At 35.5% G+C, this 20,430-nt stretch overlaps 2 protein-coding genes across 4 annotated transcripts in view; one reads left to right on the forward strand and one right to left on the reverse strand.

Annotated features, from left to right (window-relative positions):
- LOC138696360 (3'-5' RNA helicase YTHDC2-like) overlaps positions 1-9,759 on the reverse strand; it is a 76,314-nt gene extending 66,555 nt beyond the window's left edge. The window contains exons 1-4 of one of the 3 annotated variants that reach the window (XM_069821215.1): positions 9,154-9,294; positions 8,989-9,054; positions 7,045-7,170; positions 346-436 (exon numbers count right to left, since the gene is read on the reverse strand). In XM_069821215.1, coding sequence (XP_069677316.1) covers positions 346-436; positions 7,045-7,153 — 200 coding nt within the window. In that variant the 5' untranslated portion in view covers positions 7,154-7,170; positions 8,989-9,054; positions 9,154-9,294. Of the gene's footprint in view, positions 1-345; positions 437-7,044; positions 7,171-8,988 lie in introns of all 3 variants that reach the window. The other 2 variants (XM_069821216.1, XM_069821214.1) reach the window with 2 other exon arrangements.
- A 124-nt stretch (positions 9,760-9,883) lies between these two features.
- l(3)neo43 (cytochrome c oxidase assembly protein COX16 homolog l(3)neo43) lies at positions 9,884-13,996 on the forward strand. Its single transcript, XM_069821219.1, has 3 exons — positions 9,884-10,018; positions 13,158-13,272; positions 13,779-13,996. The coding sequence occupies exons 1-3, from the start codon at positions 9,900-9,902 to the stop codon at positions 13,872-13,874; spliced, it is 330 nt and encodes a 109-aa protein (XP_069677320.1). The 5' UTR covers positions 9,884-9,899; the 3' UTR covers positions 13,875-13,996.
- Positions 13,997-20,430: the final 6,434 nt, after the last annotated feature.

Genomic DNA, 20,430 nt, shown 5'->3' on the forward strand with positions numbered 1-20,430 from the left:
AATTTAGGAAACTCAGTTTACAAGAACAGATTATATTGCTATACAGAAGGGAAGGCCAACCCCAACACTACCTGGTCTTACATGTGTGCATGTTGGCTAATTTGTAGCATGTTTCATTCAAGGTGTCATTTCGTCCTGCTACCTTCTTTCCTCCTCTTAAGAAATACGCAGGAGCCGCCACTGATACATATGTTACCAATTGAACAAGGTTAAATTGCATATTACAAGCTAACAGAAGGTTCAGCAGTGTACTCTACAACAGCAAAATATTGCCAGCTGAAACTCATGTAATATGGGGTTCCATAATATGTTCATATTATAATAATGATTTCATGAATATATTACCCTCTGCTCTTGGAGCGAAGACCAAGTTCTTTGGCCAATTGGTGAATGTAGGCTCTCTCATCAGACGTCAGGGAGGAGGGGAACTCGAACTCTGTAGACAATGCAACACATACAAACATTAATATAATTAATGTTTAAGTTCATTCATTACAATAATGAAGGTGCTACCTATCTTCCTTCACAATATATTACAATAATGTTTTCATTTATTATTTTCTTGAGAGAACAGTACAGCACAGAGAATTTATAACATATGAAGAGTCCACTGCAAGAATGATCGATGTCACTTTCTTGTCGAAAATGAACCAAGACTGTCAATGCATAGCTTAAGACATATAGAATATACATAGAGAGTTATATGGCATTAACACTGATAGTCATTGTCCAGTAATGATCGGAAAATCACAGTTAAGCTTTTAGCACTAAGCATTTCAAACTTTCAATTACTTCTCCTGAAAAATGTATTCCAAATGACATCCATCATTCTTGCAGTGGACTCTTCATATGGATTTTAAGATTTCAACAAAAATACATAACACACATGCTAATTTTCGCAATAATCTCTATTCAAATGTGACTATGTAATGAAATTCTGTGGCCTTAATAACTCTATCATAAATTAAGAAAAATGTTCCATTTCAGTATTTATGATATATATTGAACAGTCTAGCTATTCACAAAGTCTGAAGTTTTGTGGGATTGTTAATTGTGATAATAGGCCTACATCGAAATTTTTCCAATTAAATATTTAAGAATAAAATTGCACTGTCTAAACCAGTTCATAATTTGGTAAATACAGCTATGTTCCAGTCCCTATCTTCCTCCAATCTACAGAAGTGTGTTTACAATGCTAGAAGAAATCGATTTTCAGCCTCTCTGGCACTGAAAAAGACATCTAGGAAGACACCTGAAAATGGGTGTGACATCACAGTACACATTCGGTTTACTGCATAGACACAGTGAACTAGAACCTAAGTATTGTTTGACTAAGATTGAAGCTATTCTCGCTGTCTGATTTGCATTTAACTGTTCATTAAGGCTTACTCTTGTATCCCAAACTGAAATGATAGTTGATGCAGGATTCAGGAAGATGTAATTCAAACAATTCAATACTATACTACTGGTACATTAATGGTAACTTCCTCCTTTTATACTGGCCGATATCCATGACAACAACATCACAAAATAAGTTACCTGAATGGGTTCTCCTTGAACCAATAATTGTTGCAATGTAAGACAATTTTTTATGCACAGTGCTGGATGAAAAACTTATGTGGACAATGTTGAAGAATATGCCCATTAAGTAGGGTGTTTTTTTTTTATTTACCAGTCTATAAAATGACACATCATATTCAAAGTAATATTGTTGGGGAACTGGCTGTGATACAGTAACTAAATTCATGCATGTGTAGATTGGGTAATTTGGGTATAATTATAAATTGGCAACTAACCTAGTTCTTCTTTTCAGATCATGCCACATACACAAGTTATGGATTGGTGAAAGACAAATATCCGAAGTGTTTTCTGGCCCTGATTTTAATGGAAGATATTAGTGAGGTATTTTAAAATTACAAAATAAACCTTCACAAGAAATAAAGTATTGGCTGAATTAGGCCTAATTAAAATGTTTAAATGCCATCTAACCTCTACATTCTGTTCTAGGATACATACACTAATCTATGGCTGGGGACACTTTAAAGCATGTTTTACGTCAATAACACACATTATACCCAAATTTCTTTATCTATGGGGTAGTTGGCCTTAGTAGCGTAGTTGGTATAGCACTGGTCTTCTATGCTCGAGGTTGCGGGTTCGATCCCGACCAAGGTCGATGGCATTTAAGTGTGTTTAAATGCGACAGGCTCATGTCAGTAGGTTTACTGGCATGTAAAAGAACTCCTGCGGGACAAAATTCTGGCACACCGGCGACGCTGATATAAGCTCTGCAGTTGCGAGCGTCGTTAAATATACCATAATTTAATTTTTTTTAATCCATGGGGTAAATTGAGTATAGTTAAACTTAGGGTTATTATGATAAGAAGAGACCAACATACTTGAAAATGCGATAGAATCATTCTAGAAAGTCACAGTACTGACCTATAAAAACAGGCTAAGGGTCTCTAAATTTAAAAAAGGCTGTTTTTCATACCCAAATTTCCCCAACCCACTCTAGCAAAAATAGCAAATGTAGTGTGAAGTATAAAATGTAACTTGAAAGAGTGAAGTTTTGCATATAGACACAATACACCAGACATAAAATTCTTTGCGTGCCATTTTTTCAGTAGAAACAGTCATAACAGTCATAAATAGTTGTTGTTTAGTCAACTGTCCGAAAACAGGACTGAACTTCACAAGTGGTACCAGGAAGGCACCACTTATGAGGCAACTAGACCAGGAGATAATAGAGTAGGGTGGCCAGTTCATTTTCCCCACAGTCATAGTAAATTTCTATAAATGATGGTAAACAAGCACTTGCAGAAATGTAAATATGAAGGGTAGGAAAGTTTTAACTCATCTAAATAAATAAATGTTACTGGAGGAACACATAGCTTACTGTGAAGACACACCTGAAATGTCGAGTCATGTAATGTTTTAAAATTTTTATCATATTTTATTTGAGTTTTAATAAGAAAATATCGGTTTCTTACATTCTCAAATATATATTATGAGATATTTTTTACTAAAATAACTTACTTTCAATGGAAAATAAAATATGAATTCTGATCAAAAAGTATCCAGACTGGTTTCATAACCGATGGGTAGGCCTAATGTGACCCAGCAAGAAACAGTTTATCACTTTTTGATTGATAATTAATGTGCATATGCCACTATCACGTTTCTCATTCTTGTTGGATTTTTTACAATAAGTTAATGTTTCGTTTTGTGTGTGTTCACTTAGCTGTTCATCACATTTTTCATGTTAGAAAAAACCGATCAAAGAATCTGTCAAAACCTGACGAAAGTTGTAAAGAAATGTACTATTGAATAAAAAAGTTACACAAACTTATGAGCAGTAGCCCATTGCATATTATGAGTTGTGCACAAGTTTACATTTTAAAGTTGGTTGTGCAATTGTTGAGAGTGATAAATGTTCTGGTAGACCTGCAATCAGCAAAAATGAAAGAAATATGGAAACCGTGTGCACATTAGTGTGAGGAAATCGTCATAACTTATCTTTGAACTTAAACGTTAGTTTCAGTTCAATTCTGTCACTTCTTACAGAAGAGTTGGCCACGAGCTACACCAGCCAAATTTGTGTCAAAATGCTCGCAGATGAGCAAAAAAAGATGTCATGTGTCTGCTGACAGTCATATGCTTGAGTACATAAAAAATAAAGAAAATTAATAACGTAACGAATTGTGGTACATATAATGCCGAAACTAAGATCCAATATTCACAGTGGAGGACTCCAGACTCTCCAAAATCGAAAAACATGACAGAGCCACAGTGAAGCCAAGTTGATGCTGATAGTTCTTATTTTTCCGATCTTGATGGAATTGTACATTATATATATCGGATGGTGAAATCATTGCAATAAGTGAAAGTCTCAGGAATCTTCTATGCCACATCAATAAATTTAAAAATGCAGTTATATTGTCAGACTCCAAAGCAGCTATTCTATCAATAGTCTCTAAACACACGCCTTCATCTCAAACAGCAGAAATAAATAAAATCTCTCTCAATTAATATCACTCAATAAAAGAATTGTATTCCAATGGATACCATCCCATTGTGGAATCCTGGGAAACGAGAATGCTGATGCTTTAGCAAAGAAGGGCAGCACTGCTACTTACAGACCTGTTACTAAATCTACATATTACTCTGTGAAAAGATTTATTAAATCTACATACTTAGACTTCAACAAACAAAATTTGATAACACAATCCCAAGGGAAAAAATGGAACTCTCTGCATCAAAATCCACAGTTAATTCCCGATTTACCACGAAAATCGTCTGTAGCTGCATTTAGATTGACAACACGCCATGATTGTTTGGCTAAACACCTGCATAGAATTGGAATATATCAGTCTCCTAACTGCCCATTGTGCAACTCAAACCAAGAAATGGATTCGGAACACCTCAAAATCTGTGCTTCAGTGGCTGGTCATGATAATATCTTTGAAAAATATTGGAGTGCAAGAGGTCAAATGACTTTATTGTCAAGCGCCTGGCATTAGAAAACAACAACATATATCGGATTTATAAAACAAAATAAAACCATCTGCCCTTCAATAAGGGTTACCACAAGGATCCAGAAAACAATACATACCGGTAAAAAAAGTTTACAATGAAACAATGAAAATACATACAATAAATTTCAAAAGAAAATTAAAGTAAGAGTGAAATCATATTACTTGAAATAGAGATGAAATTTCAAAATTTGAACTGAATCCTTTAGAATTTCTCTAAGGATTTTCCCAACACTGTAAAATGTGAATTCCACCAGACTAGACAATCAATACGTAGTAGACCTACTACAGTGATGTTACGTTTTGCAGCATTTGAGGGACGTAGTTCACTGCAAAAGGTCGACATTACACGTGAGTGGCGAGTATCAACTCCATCATGACAAAAATATTAATGAGATATGGCATAATGTTGGCTATTTAACCCAGGAGAAGTTGCTACATACAATGTTGTTTGATGGATTCGGAACACCTCAAAATCTGTGCTTCAGTGGCTGACCATGATAATACTTACTTACTGGCTTTTAAGGAACACGGAGGTTCATTGCCGCCCTCACATAAGCCCACCATTGGTCCCTATCCTGAGCAAGACCAATCCAGTATCTATCATCATATCCCACCTCCCTCAAATCCATCTTAATATTATCTTCCCATCTACGTCTCGGCCTCCCAACTAACACTCTATATGCATTTCTCGATTCGCCCATACGTCCTACATGCCCTGCCCATCTCAAACATCTGGATTTAATGTTCCTAATTATGTCAGAATACAATGCATGCAGTTCTGTGTTGTGTAACTTTCTCCATTCTCCTGTAACTTCATCCCTCTCAGCCCCAAATATTTTCCTAAGCACCTTATTCTCAAACACCCTTAACCTATGTTCCTCTCTCAAAGTGAGAGTCCAAGTTTCACAACCATAAAGAACAACTGGTAATATAACTGTTCTATAAATTCTAACTTTCAGATTTTTTGACAGCAGACTGGATGATAAAAGCTTCTCAACCAGATAATAACAGGCATTTCCCATTTATTCTGTGTTTAATTTCCTCCTGAGTATCATTTATATTTGTTACTGTTGCTCCAAGATATTTGAACTTCAAAAGATAAATCTCCAATATTTATATTTCCATTTCGTACAATATTCTCGTCACAGGACATAATCATATACTCTGTCTTTTCGGGATTTACTTCCAAACCTATCTCTTTACTTGCTTCCAGTAAAATTCCCGTGTTTTCTCTAATCGTTTGTGGATTTTCTCCTAACATATTCACGTCATCTGCATAGACAAGCAGCTGATGTAACCCGTTCAATTCCAAACCCTCTCTGTTATCCTGGACTTTCCTAATGGCATACTCTAGAGCAAAGTTAAAAAGTAAAGGTGATAGTGCATCTCCTTACTCGCGCCATGGTGTGGTGATAGGGACCCACAATATATGTCTGACCATGATAATATCTTTGAAAAATATTGGAGTGCAAGAGGTCAAATAACTGTATTGTCAAACGCCTGGCATTAGAAAACAACAACAATGTTGTTTGAATGGTCGCATACTCAGCACTGAATTTTTTTTCTTATAACTTTTGAGAGAGATGAAATAGCGAGGTGAAGTAACAATACGTGTTTTCTTAAGACTTGGGACTTTCTTCTGATGTATCACAATATTTAATTTCTTTGAAAAGAATGTCCATATCTGCTTTAACACTTCCCAGCTCTAGTAGGCCTATATTCAACTAGCATTTGTAGTACAAAATAGGCTACATGTTTTTATTTTATTTCATAAAAGATTCTGACAAAATATCTGCGTCCCAGAAAAGAATTAGAAACATCTGAAGATAAATAATAAATCCATACAAACTTTACGAAGACATGATAGTAACTATTCCATTATAATTGAGTTACAAATATTCTCTCTACAGAGTACCGTGAATTGTTCGAAGAAAATTCTTCTAGCAGGTAATAGTCAACATGTATACAGTCAATTAAAGAGAGGGACAAACTTGCAAACCCTTTCATTTTGGTGTGATTGTCATTTTAATTTGATACTTAACAAAATGCTCATTTAGGGTGCTATTCATAGACATTTCGCTAGCCCATGCTACAAGCGTGCTAAACTAGCCCCAGCTATCGACTGATTCCTTGTACGGGATTCATATCATATCATATCGCTAACACTGGCTTATGAATACGAAAAACGTTAGTTTGCTGATCACCCACTGGAAGCCCGTGCTAAAAATGTCTATGAATATGGCCCATAGTGACAAGCGCAGGGTTAAGGAGAAGTCTTCAAAAAATGTTTCAAGCAGTAGAAATACTATTGGGCTGTGTGTGGCTTTGGGAGACTACACTTAAGATGTTTAAGTCTCAAGTCTGTAAGTTTTGGAGTTTTCTTTTCAACAAATTTAGTCTGGATACTTTTTTTTTATCATACCTTGTAAACACATGTTCACCTAAACTATAGGCTACCCCTAAAGGCAGATTGTGAGTACGGTATTTAAGTTTAAAGTAAATTTACCTTTATTTTCTTCTGTACGTAGAAATTTCTTCAGTGAGAGATTTACAGCTATACGAATTTCCTCCCCAATTCCTACTACAGGTCTCTGATTATGCTTTTTCTTTGGCATCCTTTCTTAATGTATGGCTGAAAAATAAATCAATACATTTGTTAGTGTTTAATAGTGAGTGAAATATTACTCCTTGTTATTTTTATTACATTCATCTCTCTAACAAAATCACTGTCAATGGACAATAGGGAGATAATAAAATATCAGAAAAGAAGAAATAATAGGATACTACTGACAGAAGAAATAAAAATACGGTACTCAAAGAAAAGGTAACTTAGCCTATTGACATTTCACAATAAGTTAGGAACCGAACACAATTTTTGCTGCCAGACACATGTAGGCCTAGGTAGATAAGCCTCTACAAAAGCTGCAACAATTTGAAACTATGAGGTTATTCAGGGGTGATTTAATGATATGACGAAAATGGCGGAATAACGAGTGAAATCGAAGTTCTCGGAGGAAAAAATGACTCCTAGTTGTCTTTATATGTAGAGATACAGAATTAAAATTTGAAGCAAGTCTTGATGGGAGTCCACCTGTATGTAGATAACAATTTCGCATGACTGTCAACAAGTAGCATATACACATGGGCTCTTGTTTACTGCACATGCGCAGTGTGTTGTAAACGAAACTTGTACGAGCTCCAAATTTTATTTCCGTATCTGTACATAACAAATTTCAAAGAATTTATCTAATTGACTCTATTTAGGATTAAAACTGGTACGATTTCAGTATAACATTTCGATTTTAAACTACATTTTCTCTGATGTTTGAATATACAGGCAGATCATTTAGTCAATGAAAATCTTCACAGTTCTGTTGCTATTTTTCTTTAAACAATAACCTGTGTACAAAATATTGTTAATACCTATCCAGTAAACATGAAAGTGGATTCATTATTGAAACACAGCTAGCTATAAAATAAACGTGTCTTAGCTATAATCTATTAACATTTATTTTTACATTTACTTTCATTTGGGGGATAAATCTTTACAATTACGTTACCAAAGAAATGCAGATAGCAAGGACCAGCACTAAAGACACTACGGGATAGCATGGGAGAGAGAGGTTTCAGTGAGACAGTGACATTTTTAGACAATTGTAAGTATATGCAAGTGTAAGGCGTAGCAAAAATCTAATCTAACCTGTCAATGATTCGATCTTACAAAAACTCGCTTTTTCTCTGTCGCCTATCCCTTCCACCTCGACGGAGCAATATCGCCTGCCCTCACCTCTCTGCCGGCCACCATTTTCACCTTTATTTCGGTGCGAAATTGGTGTCGGCACTCAATTTTTCTTTTGTTTACGGTACATGACTAAATTAAATTGTACATATTTATACCTTAACGTGGTAACGCAATTGTAAAGAAATGGCACAAACTAGCTCTGAAGTAACTCCATTACCGTAATTACACTCGTACTTCTTTTATCCACCGTGCATAATGTGACAGGTTAGATTTGGTTAATTTAGACTTTTGTTATGCCTTGCATAAACGCTCAACTCCATCTTCACAAAAAATCACTTACAAATTCAACGATTTCCACTTCCGAAATCACCGGAACTATCTCAGCGCTAGTTTCACCCAAACCTCTACCATGAATAGTAAACTATGTTTACAGTATCGCAGTTCTATCAATTTAGGCCTTCGTTTTAAGTTTAATAACTATAGGTTATGGACGACAATAAACTAAAAGAGACAATACAGAAATTAAGTTAAGTCTTTCTTAAACCCTAGTCATATAAGAATTTAGCACTTCATAACAATGCTTTAAAACGTTATAGCTTATAAATAATAATAAAATAAAACAATGTTCTCTCTAAACCAACAATGGTAGTGTATCATATGATAATTAAATTTCAGTTTTTAAGCACATACGTGGATCTATATACTTACATTTATTTATTATACGAATAAATCTCTGATCTCTCTTGAAACTAACGGTATATTACACCGCACCGTCTGTATTTTGTACATGAAGAATTACAAATTAATTGTAAATACTAAGAACATATTTATATTTTTCAACATATTTAACTTCATACTCTAAAATAAGCTTACTGTAATTTATGAGCATATTATTCTAAACGTATCCGATATGTACGTTTTGTAGTATTTGAAAGTTATTATTCACGATTTGGACATAGTGTATCGATAATGTTGATTATCGTTCATATTGTTTATATTTCGATTGTCAAGGAAAATAATCAACTGACACGACATTTTATAATGCTCTTTTTTTTTTTTCTTTTTTTTTTAATTTAGAAATTACTTCATTTTATATGTTCTCTACAAAGACGTTGTAGCAAATGTTGTAGTTATTTATATCGTTCTCTAATACACTTGTCTGTATTTTGCAATGAGTTTAGTGTTTATAACTTATTCACTTGTCTTTCTCTTAAGCAACGGTCTTTACAATAGTTTCATGATTGCACAGCAAGGCTCTGGCACAGCTGAAAATTTAGTTTCCGAGACCATCGGAAAATTCTCCATGCGGATTGTGCCTTGAAACCAAAGTTGTTCGAACTTCGAAGTCGAAGAATATACGACACTGGGTTCTTTCTTTCAAGACCTTAGCATTTCATAACAATAAATTGCAGCTTTTCAATTTCATTTTCATTATCGGGGGTGGGCCATTTGAATATCCGGACGTTAACGGCGCTAACCACAATTCTGCAATAATTATTGTAATCACATAATCATGTATAAATTGTGTATTACGTGAAAACGAACTATAGAGATTGACGTGAAGGTTGGTGACCAACAGGTGAAAAAGGGGAAGTGTGGTCAAAGACATAAGGTGTCTGATGGAAGTTCTTCAGAAAATAAAAGACTTGTCACAACAAAAATTTTTTCGTTATGGAGTACCTTTCTTTGTATTTGTAATTGGGGGATCATTTGGTCTGAAAGAATTCACAAGATTAAGGTGAATATAAATGTGATAAAAGTGAGGTTAGGATATTGTTATAATAAATTATTAGCAGAATTTCTGTGTAATATGCTTTAGGCCTAAATAAATCAGTAACTTATGCAACAATGAATAAATTCGTTCACAACTTACCAGATAGTAATGTATAATGTAGACACTCCGGTTAATTATATACTGTATTTGAGTGGTAATACAGAATATTGAAATGCTGCCTGTGAGATCATATAGATTATAGATAGATCATTAGAAATTAGTAAGAGCAAAATTGAAAACTGGGCTATTAACTATTACAAAGAAAAACGACTTAAATATAAAGTGTGACTGTCTGAAAAATATTGCTACAATAATAAGTGAAAGTTTTTTGTTTAGTCAACTGTCCGCGAAGACATGTTTGGGGAATCCCATGTTTGAACCTCGTATGTGACACAAATAAGGCATCTATCATGAGGCAACTAAGCCAGGAGAAATGGGGTACGGTGGCTAGTTCCTTTCCTCTTCCAATGTACTAGCAACATAAGTGAACGTATAGCGATAGTAATTTTCAATTTTCCTCATGTAATGTGAACATAGGCATTTAAATCTAGTCATTGGGCGCGCTTCCGTATAGGGGCAGTGGAAAATTGGGATTTTGGTATTTTGTACTGATTTAATAGTTACGTAATATTGATAAGCGTATTTTGTTTACGAGAATGAAGTGGTTTTCACACGCTATATTCATCACTGATATTTTTTTAACTACTGATTGCGTCATTGTCCCCATCGTGGTCTAAGGCATCATGCCTGGACTAGCATTATGGAATGAGCACTGGTTTAGGTTCTCATGGGAGAAGAAATTTTCTGATGAAATTTCGGGCAGTGTATGGGGTCGATGTCCACCTAGCATCCTGATGAATTTGGAAAGCTGGTAGCAAAATTCGGTTTCAAAAACCAGCTACAACGGCTGGGGGGATCATCCTGCTGATCACACTTTACCCTCATACTGGTTGGGTGACGTTTACCTCTGCTGAGACAGTCAATTGGTCGGCCATGGCCCTTCCTGGGCTGTCGCAACAGAGATTACTTACATTGGAACATTAATTGAAATGAGACATGTAGCCTTTTAGGCTAGCAGTTAACATAAATGTTAAGATAAGTCCCAAAATTCCTTGCAAAGACGTGCACTCTCATACTTTTTAATTTGGTCCTATGAAGAAAGGAAGGAAAAAAGATCTTCTTAGTTATGCTTTGTCCAATGAGGCTAGTCCCGTTATTAGGAAAGCTGAAAGAGTGTCTTTCTTTATATATGTACAGTTCCCCCAAAAAGGAACGAGACAATGGAATATTCGATCTTCTTAGTTATGCTTTGTCCAGTGAGGCTAGTCCCGTTATTGGGAAAGCTGAAAGAGTGTCTTTCTTTATATATGTACAGTTCCCCAAAAAAGGAACGAGACAATGGAATATTCTTAAGTCTCAGATGTAAGACACTGCACATGATCAGAGACTAGAGCAGTCATATAGAAGATAACAAAATATTTGAGTTACTTAAATTCAGGCTATTTTGTTTGTTGCTAGCATCGTTCCGAAATTCACTTAAAAACTGCGAAAAGAAATGGTAATATGACGTATATAATAGATTAAATATATATATAAATCGTGTAGTTACATTCACAGTTGAACCTTCTTGACTAGATCGACACTCCGCACAGAAATGAAAACTTTTGTGTCGTCTCAATAGCTCAGACGATAAATCTTCTGCATATTGTGCAACAGAGAGCAGGTTCGATTCCTAGTCTATACCAACGACTTTTTTTGTTTGAATAACTTTGAAATAGAGTTTTGCAGAGTCCTGAGATTAAGTGTTAATGATCCCAGACAATACGAAATTACAAATTGTAATATTTATAAACTTTAATATAATCTTTGTCGTGGTGTTTGTCGTGTTTCTTGTAATATGTTATTGTAATCCTGATCTTTGTCCTTGTCGTGGCCTTACAATGTTCCTTGCTGTCTTTGGCGTGGGTCTACATTTGTCATTTCAAAATTAATATTGTTCTCCCACTTTGGTGAATGACTTTCGTGTTACACGATATATTTCAAACTTTCATAAAAGGTAAACGTTCAAGGACGTAAAAAAGAGACCTACACCATAAATAGACAGACAACTGAAAACATTTTGCACTGATGTGTACTTTAGAGTACGATGAAAATAGGCCTACACATGCACGACCAGATGTCTTCCTGTCTATGTCGATATCGCATGAACTGCGCTGTAGAACTTTAACTTTCGACGACCAAGAGTTGTCTCATTCCTTTTTTGAGGAACTGTATATATAACCACAGTCTAGTATATACAGTCACGAAGCTCAATATGTAATAAATATGCGTCCACAGATAGTTGCTAACCACTAGGATCGCTACTATCTCCTCATTACAGACAATGCAAAATAGTACCTGCACAGTCTAGTGTTCCTAGCAACCTCAACAACTCAAGCTTCGTGACTGTATGTACTAGACTGTGATATAACTCTAGCTTAGACATTAACTGTTCCTTTCTGTATATCTAGCAGGCACATGTCCAGGAATTTTATTTGGGAGTGTTCAAAAGATCATATTTGTTTTAGGTATTTTAAAGAAGAAAAGAATAGGCTACTTTTAAATTTCACGTTTTTCTTAAAATTCACAGCAACAGTTTTCGGTGGTGTTTGGAGGTGTCTGGATATTCTGACCACCCTTTTCGGATACATGCCTGATTTCTAGTGACTGTTTTCCATAGCACTAGTGTCAGTTATGTTCTTATGTAATTTTATAGCCTAATCTCTTAGTCAGTAGTGTAAACTTTAGACCTATAAGGTTATGATTTTTTCTCGTTACTCTGAGTTTCTTGCAGGTGGACCCATATGCAGTCAGTTACGCCACTAGCCCAAGATTCTTGAGATATATTTGTTATCGTAAATATACTGTTAAATGTAACAACTGAGAATAAGAAATTGCAAAAATAATCATTAATGGGTTTGTATAATGACACTTTTCCCTTGATAAAGTTTTACTTTTTATTTTTCTATTTTTTGGGGGGGGGGGTACCAGTAACAATAAAATGGACTGAATCCGATATAGTATTGTAAAACTAATCAATTATGTTTTCTGTTTATTTTTTAAGATACGAGTTTTCCAAGCAGTGTCCCATTAATCCTGAAATGGCAGAAAAGCACGGAGTGAAGATGAAAAAGCCTGGTGAAGTTACTTTAGAAAGTGAATATGAGAAAATCAAGAAGGTGAGAACTGTCAGCTGCTGGGTAAATAAAGGAACAAAGTCGTTGTGCTATTCTTAGATATCTACAGCTTTACATATAATGACAGACCACACATTTAAAATCATTTTGTTCATTAATAGAACTGATCATGTAAGTGTCTGTAAGTTGGACAAACTGTTTTTCTTTTGTTGTGTAACTTGTCATTTTGATCATTTTTACGAGCAACAGCTTTCAACAGGCTGGTGAATTTAAGAAATTAAAATGCAGAACTGAATTAGAGAGATGAAATGCATTTCTCTTAATTTCTGTGAGTGTCCTGTTTGTTATCAGAAAAGGAACTTTCAGGAAAAGCTTTGACGAAATGTAAAAAAGTAAATAAATTAATTGAATACTTGAAACCATTGAGAAAATCTCATGTAGAAAATATACTCAAAAAGAAAAAAATGGAATGGAAAATGCAGAAATTTTCTAGTGACTCAGTTTTACAGAAAGGGTGATGGTAATGTGATAAAACTTTTTATTTTCAGCTGGATATTGATAACTGGGAAAATATTCGAGGGCCACGACCATGGGAAGAGAACGAACAACAACCTCCTAGTAATAAAAAGACTTCAGCATCTTGAACGCAAATATATTTTAGTTAAATCTGTACATATTTGAGTTCGTAGTATGAATGGTGCAAATTTGTATTGTTTATATTGTGTGACTGTTGAAAATAATAACTTAATAAATGACAGTTCCTCAATTTGTGATCATAGTGCGTTCATTGATTGTCTGTCCAATGGAATTTATTTCTTAAGTGGTAAGTCATTCCTTAGCCAGTCCTTCCCTACCTCACTTCTGATATTATTACATGCTCTTACAATTTCCCACAGTAAATCCTTATCACTTATCAGGTCATAATGCTGAAAAAGACCTACCTACATAAGTAATCAACATTTTCATGAGCTGATTTTAACCATTTTGTTGAAGGACACCATGTTTTTAAGAGTTGGCGTTTGTACTGTCCTTCCTCAACCCCCTATATGAAAGGAGGACCACACTTGTCTTTGGTCAGCGGGTCCTTCAGACCTAGCCGGGAGGGCTTACTTGAGTCCACCGACCGTTCCCACCTCTGCCTCCTGTGGGACGCATCTCTATGCCATGACAGGCTAGCATAGATAATTACCTGTTGGTTCGCGGGAGATATTTGATTTCTCTTCTACCACTCATTTCTGAGAGGTATTCCCCGATCCGCCACCTGGGGACATGCCCTTTAGGCGTTACAGGTTCCCCTGAGGGGAACAGTAACAGCAAACAGGCAAAACATCAAAATTCAAAATGGAAAGAATCATTCAAAGATCCAAAACTAATTCCTGATATACCTCGAAAATCTGCCGTGGCCATGTTTAGATTGATTACTGGTCATGATTGCCTCAGTAAGCACCTCCATCGTATTGGAGTACTGAATTCACCTAAATAGTTTCTGTGCACCAGAGAAGAGGACATGGAGCTGGAGCACCTGGCTAATTGTGAAACTCTTAGGACATTTGTGGACCTTCCATCAAAATATTGGGAAGCAAGAAGATGATGACTTCATTGTTAAATCCAGAGCATTAGATACACACACACACATACACATAAGTAATCATCCTTACAAACAGTGTACTGTACCTTTTGAAACACACATGCAAAAAAATCGGACTCTGTGTTGGAAACCCCAAGTGTAGATTTTTTGAGCAAAAATCTCTTCTTGCTTCACCTGTAATGCATGACCGTGATTCGTAAAACCTTAGAAGATATCAGCAATCGTGAGTAAGCTCTTGAAATCCAGTGAGTTTCATAGCACTCTTGATGTTGAACGTAGTAGACGAAGACCGCGTTTTGGACAGATTTTCATGGGGATATTGTCGTTATCCCTTCTTCTGCAATGTAAATCCATCTTCCAGGATCGATGCCAAAGGCAGCAAATAGTTCCACCAGGTTCGCCACTTTACTTCCAGATCAGACACATGCACACGTGTGCACACACACACACACACACACACACACACACACACACACACACACACGAGTTATCCAGTTGCATAGTATATGCATAATAGAAACTTTTGGCAACTCATGAAAATTTTAACTCAACTGTGATAGAAGATTAATTCTTTTCTTGAATAAATTGTAAAATATTATTGTATTTAATTTACCAAAGCTGTAAGATGTCTGTTTAGTCGAAAATAAGTTACGCTATTTTTCTTGCAGATAACAGGTTCAGCAACTATTAGCAACCAATTACCCAGGTATATTTCGTCTTCATTTACAGAATCATACCAATATTTAACTAAAAGTAAACGAAGAAAAAATAAAATATATGAGATTGGATAAACAGAGAAATGAAAGAGTAGTAAATTTTGAAATTGAGAATTATAATTTCGAAAGTGTCAAAGAATTCACATATGAATGGTCGTCCATCAATAATGAAAGTAAAATGGAGAATGAAATTCATAAAAGAATAATGTATGGAAATAGAACTTATTTCTCGTTCTCATACATGTTCACATCAAGAATGCTATCTAAAGGAACAAAACTTAAACTATATAGAATACTCATTTACTTGTGGAGCAGAAACATGGACGATGAAACTGGAAGATGAGAATAGCCTTCTCATCTTTGAAAGGAAAATTGTACGTAGGATTTATGGTCCAGTGTGTGATAGGGGAGACTGGGGAAAAAGAACGAATAAATAGAATATAGTGAGCTTTATTAAATCTATTAGGCTGAGATGGTTATGACATGTAGTGAGAATGGAGGGAGAAAGAAGGAGAGGAAGACCAAAGAAGCATATTGTGAGACATTACAAGCCCGAGGGTGAGGAATTAAAGGAGAAGGAGGATGATGATGATGATGATGATGATGATGAATATTTAACTTCTTTTCTGGCATATGTTAATAAAATGCACATATTGTAGGTGAAATGAAAATTTTGTTTGAATAATACTGAAACATGAAACATTAAATACTTGAAAAGCTGCAGTGATTTAAATTAAATTCACTTGTCTTGGTATTGATTTGCATGTTTTTTAAGTGTGGAAACTTTTTTTCTTTTTAGACCTGAAAAATTAAAGGCAATAAGGATAAACATCTTCTAAGAATAAAAGATATAGTGAACCAAACATTGAATCTCAAAACTTGAAAGACCTGACCTCTGTTTAGACTGTGTCTCTTTCATTGCCTTCCATTAACTCGAAGTCCAAAGAAACAACACCAGTTGCATCCTCATTCAACCTTTAAAAACTGGGTTCTCTTCAGAGACATAATAGTACATTATGCAACGAGCCTATAATGGTAGTAATTAAGACGCGAGTGTGTTTATGAAACTCGCTTGTGCTCGTTTCATAATTTTCATACGAGCTTTCTTAATTACCATTATAGGCAAGTTTCATACGACTTTTTATGCTCGACCATATTTCTAACTTGAAATTATTCGTAAGTATTCATGTTATTCTTATCTGACTGGGGAGCGGAACTGACCTTGTGCAATATCTCGTAAATTGTGAGATGTGTGCAGACGCGAAAGTATTGATTTTTTCCGAGAAACAAATATCATTGACCTTGATATAATTTAGAGAGTAAAATAAACATTAATCTTAATATAACCTTGAAATTGATTTAGACATTGAAAAACGAGATGACAAATTGAATTTATTTGAATATTATTTACAATTAACGCTAATTATTATAGTAACAAAACATAACCTTCTGCGACAGTATTGGATTTCCAGCCTCCGTGACGTTTCGCTAGTTGTCTTTCGATTGCATATCCAAGAATAATCAATACTTGCGCTTTCATATTGCTACAATGGTGTTTTCTGATTGGTGGAACACCTGAACTTTAATGAATAGGTGTACTTTAATGAGGTCATTAAAGGGCTGCTACCAGGTGTATAATTACTACATTTCGGCATGGTCGAGCATAAAGATATAATTACAATTTTGAATTCCTGTCCTATGTTTTCGCAAAGTAAACAGCATGGATTCTTTTGAAATTGCTGCTGACATCACCCCTTTTAATGAGGTATACTTCATTTGGATCTCAGAGCACAGTGAGGTAACTTATATGGTAATGGAGGAGCAGATAAAGTGGCCAAGCATGAAACTAACATCCAGTGCTATGACTTGGACCATTTTGTTGGAATCTTTAAGTGTAAAATTAAACATGCTCTATGGCAGTGGTTCCCAAACTTTTTTGATCACGGATTCCTTTCAAACCGAAAAAAATTTCACTGATCCTCAAATTAAATTAAATTAATCACTAGATTAATATAACTTTAATATATCTCCATATTTATATTTTGTAGGCATACGTATTTAACATCGACAATATTCTACAACTACATTAATTACCATGCACAGCCATGAATTCATAAACATGCGTGTCTTTTTTTCATAATTATAAAAAAATTATCTTCAAATTGCTAATGTGAAGAATGGTGTTGTTTCTTCGTCTCACAACTCACACGGTATGAGGTGATTTTTAAAATGAACAATCGACACTGCCAATTTCAACATCAGAGTGTGAGATCATTCAGCACAAGGAATGAAGTAATATCAAAGAACAGAAATGCTCTCCTAATTTCCCTGCAAGTAGGTGCTGGCCCTCCACTTCAAGAATTCAATCCACACCCTTATCTATAAATGTGGTTGCGAGTTGGAAGGTGAAGTAGAGATGAAACAGCATGTAGGAAACGACAGCCAGAGAAAAAAGTTACATATAAGACAATCTGGGGCCTTCTGAAATAAACTGTAAGGTGAGTTCCACTTAAAAGTTTTCCCAACTACAGCACTGCCAACAGCGCCATGAAGTTGGTCACGCACTGCTGAATTTCAGCACAATGTATATAGACTTACACATTTGTAATTCAGTAAATGTATACTAATGATTTAATTTTAAGTTTAATTTAATTTTAAATTATTATTTTAATAGTCTACACATAAACTGTCTTCGACATAGATTATATACTGTACCGGTATTATAAATACATTTACACTTTAATTTCACATGCTAAATATTACATAAACAATTAATATATTATACTAATGGATATTGCTAATTGTTCATCTGAAGATGTCGTACAAGGCGAAAACGTTCATGACAAATATATTACATTGCATACATTATACATGTAAAAGTGAAATAACTTGCTGATTAAATTTCTAACTTCTTTACCATGTTAATATTTAGGATTTACCGTGCTTGACTAGTTTCAAAGTCTTGTGATTCATTGTCCAAAGGCTTTGGACAGTGAAGCGCAAGACTTCGAAACTAGTCAAGGAAGGTAAATCCTAAATATTAACACGGTAAAGAAATTGGAAATTTATTCAGTGATATGTGTTAAAAGTGTACTTACGCCTATATAGAAAAATGAAATTTCTTGCTGCTTCAATCGGTGTCATGTGGTAAGTTATTTTGACTGAAAATAAAGTACATATTAATTTAATAATTACGAACTTATCGGAATAAATACCAAAATATGACAATTCCATCTTGTAGTGCTTCGTGCGAACTTTCATTTTCGTGTATGCAAAGAATAAAACACACCTCGGTAACCAGATGGCAAACAAGCGCTTAAGCAGCCTGGCAATAATTCTTTACAATGAAAGGAAATTAACCGAGAACCTCAAAATGGACACTGTCGTAGAACATTTTATGTTCTCCAGAACAACAGACACATCTATACTAGCATTCCTACTGAGGTAAGAAACTTATACATTTTTTAATCTGGACATAAAATTAAAAAGATAGATAAATTATTAATAGCCTATATTTTAATTTATAAAAAATCCATGCCTACAACAAGGATACCACGTAAAGCACTAAATTACTGCCCTTTAGGACAAGATCTTTGGGCTGTCTGCTGAAATGATGGAGTGAGATCGTAACAGGCCACTAGGTTAATACGTTAGAGGAAGAAGAAGAATTTATAAAAAATTATTAAATACATATGTAAGAGCATTTTACAAACACGAATAGTTAGCTTATTATAACACTAACATTTCACAATGGTATTTTAATGTACCACAGTCTAGTACAGGGGTCGTCAGCACAGAGCACCCTGGAGCTTGCGTCTCTTACCCATGGAGAACACAGTGCAACATGGTGCACTCGTAGCTGCTAGTGGGCATGCTCTCTACCTCTTCCTGCTGCACGACGGGGCACATGGGATGGCTCCGCTTACCTTTTGCACATTTCAGCGAGTGCTGACGACCACTGGTCTAGTATATATAGTCACGAAGCTTAATACGTAGTAAATATGCATCCATAGATAGTTGTTAACCCCTAGGATGGCTACTATCGCCTCATTACAGACAATGCGAAATAGTACCTGCACAATCTATTGTTCCTAGTACCCTCATAAACTCACGCTTCGTGACTGTATATACTAGACTATGGTAGTACCCTCAAGCTAATGTCTCGCCTCACCTCTGCCCTCCAGGTTAAAAATCCTAAAGCTGTTCCTGATCCAAGGTTATGGGGAGTTTTTAAGGAATCTTGAAGGCCTCCTGCACAAATGCTTATTGTGCATCCCTATTGGAAGTGACACTAGCATTGTCTTCCAAAATCTGTTCCTTGGACTAGTAACAGTATCTTGGCCAGCATTAGTGTCCGTTCCTAAGTCTTTCCTTGTTATCGGAAGGGAAAATCTTTTCCTTTCCAGGAGTGGACAGTCAAACAGGATATGCAAGGCAGTCTCCTCTTCCTGTTTTCACATTCGACGGATTGGTTCCTCTTTATTGAGCCCCACTGTGCGTAGATGTTTCCTGATGCGACCATGTCCATTAATTAATGCAACAACACTTCCCACTCCTCTTCTGTCCAAATTGAGCAGAGATGAGGAGAAAGAGTTGTCTGGATCTAAGACCAGTTTCCTGGTCAGTTTTTGTCCAGGGTAAGATTGCCACCTAAATTGGTGTCTGTCTTTGATCCATGTCTTAACCGAGGTCTTGGCAGGGAGTAAACTGATTCCAGCCACGGGTTCAGGTCCAGCAAAGGGTATGTCTGTACCCTTTTTGGCCAATTGGTCTGCATTTTTGTTTCCCTGAATGCATTGATGCCCCGGTACCCACCAAAGTTCTAGCCTGTTATGAGAAAACAGGGCATTCAGGCAATCCCATATCAATTTGAATTTTACCTGGTCTGAAGAAAGT

Source organism: Periplaneta americana, chromosome 3 (genome assembly GCF_040183065.1).
Source record: "Periplaneta americana isolate PAMFEO1 chromosome 3, P.americana_PAMFEO1_priV1, whole genome shotgun sequence".
Classification (NCBI taxonomy): Eukaryota; Metazoa; Arthropoda; class Insecta; order Blattodea; family Blattidae; genus Periplaneta; species Periplaneta americana.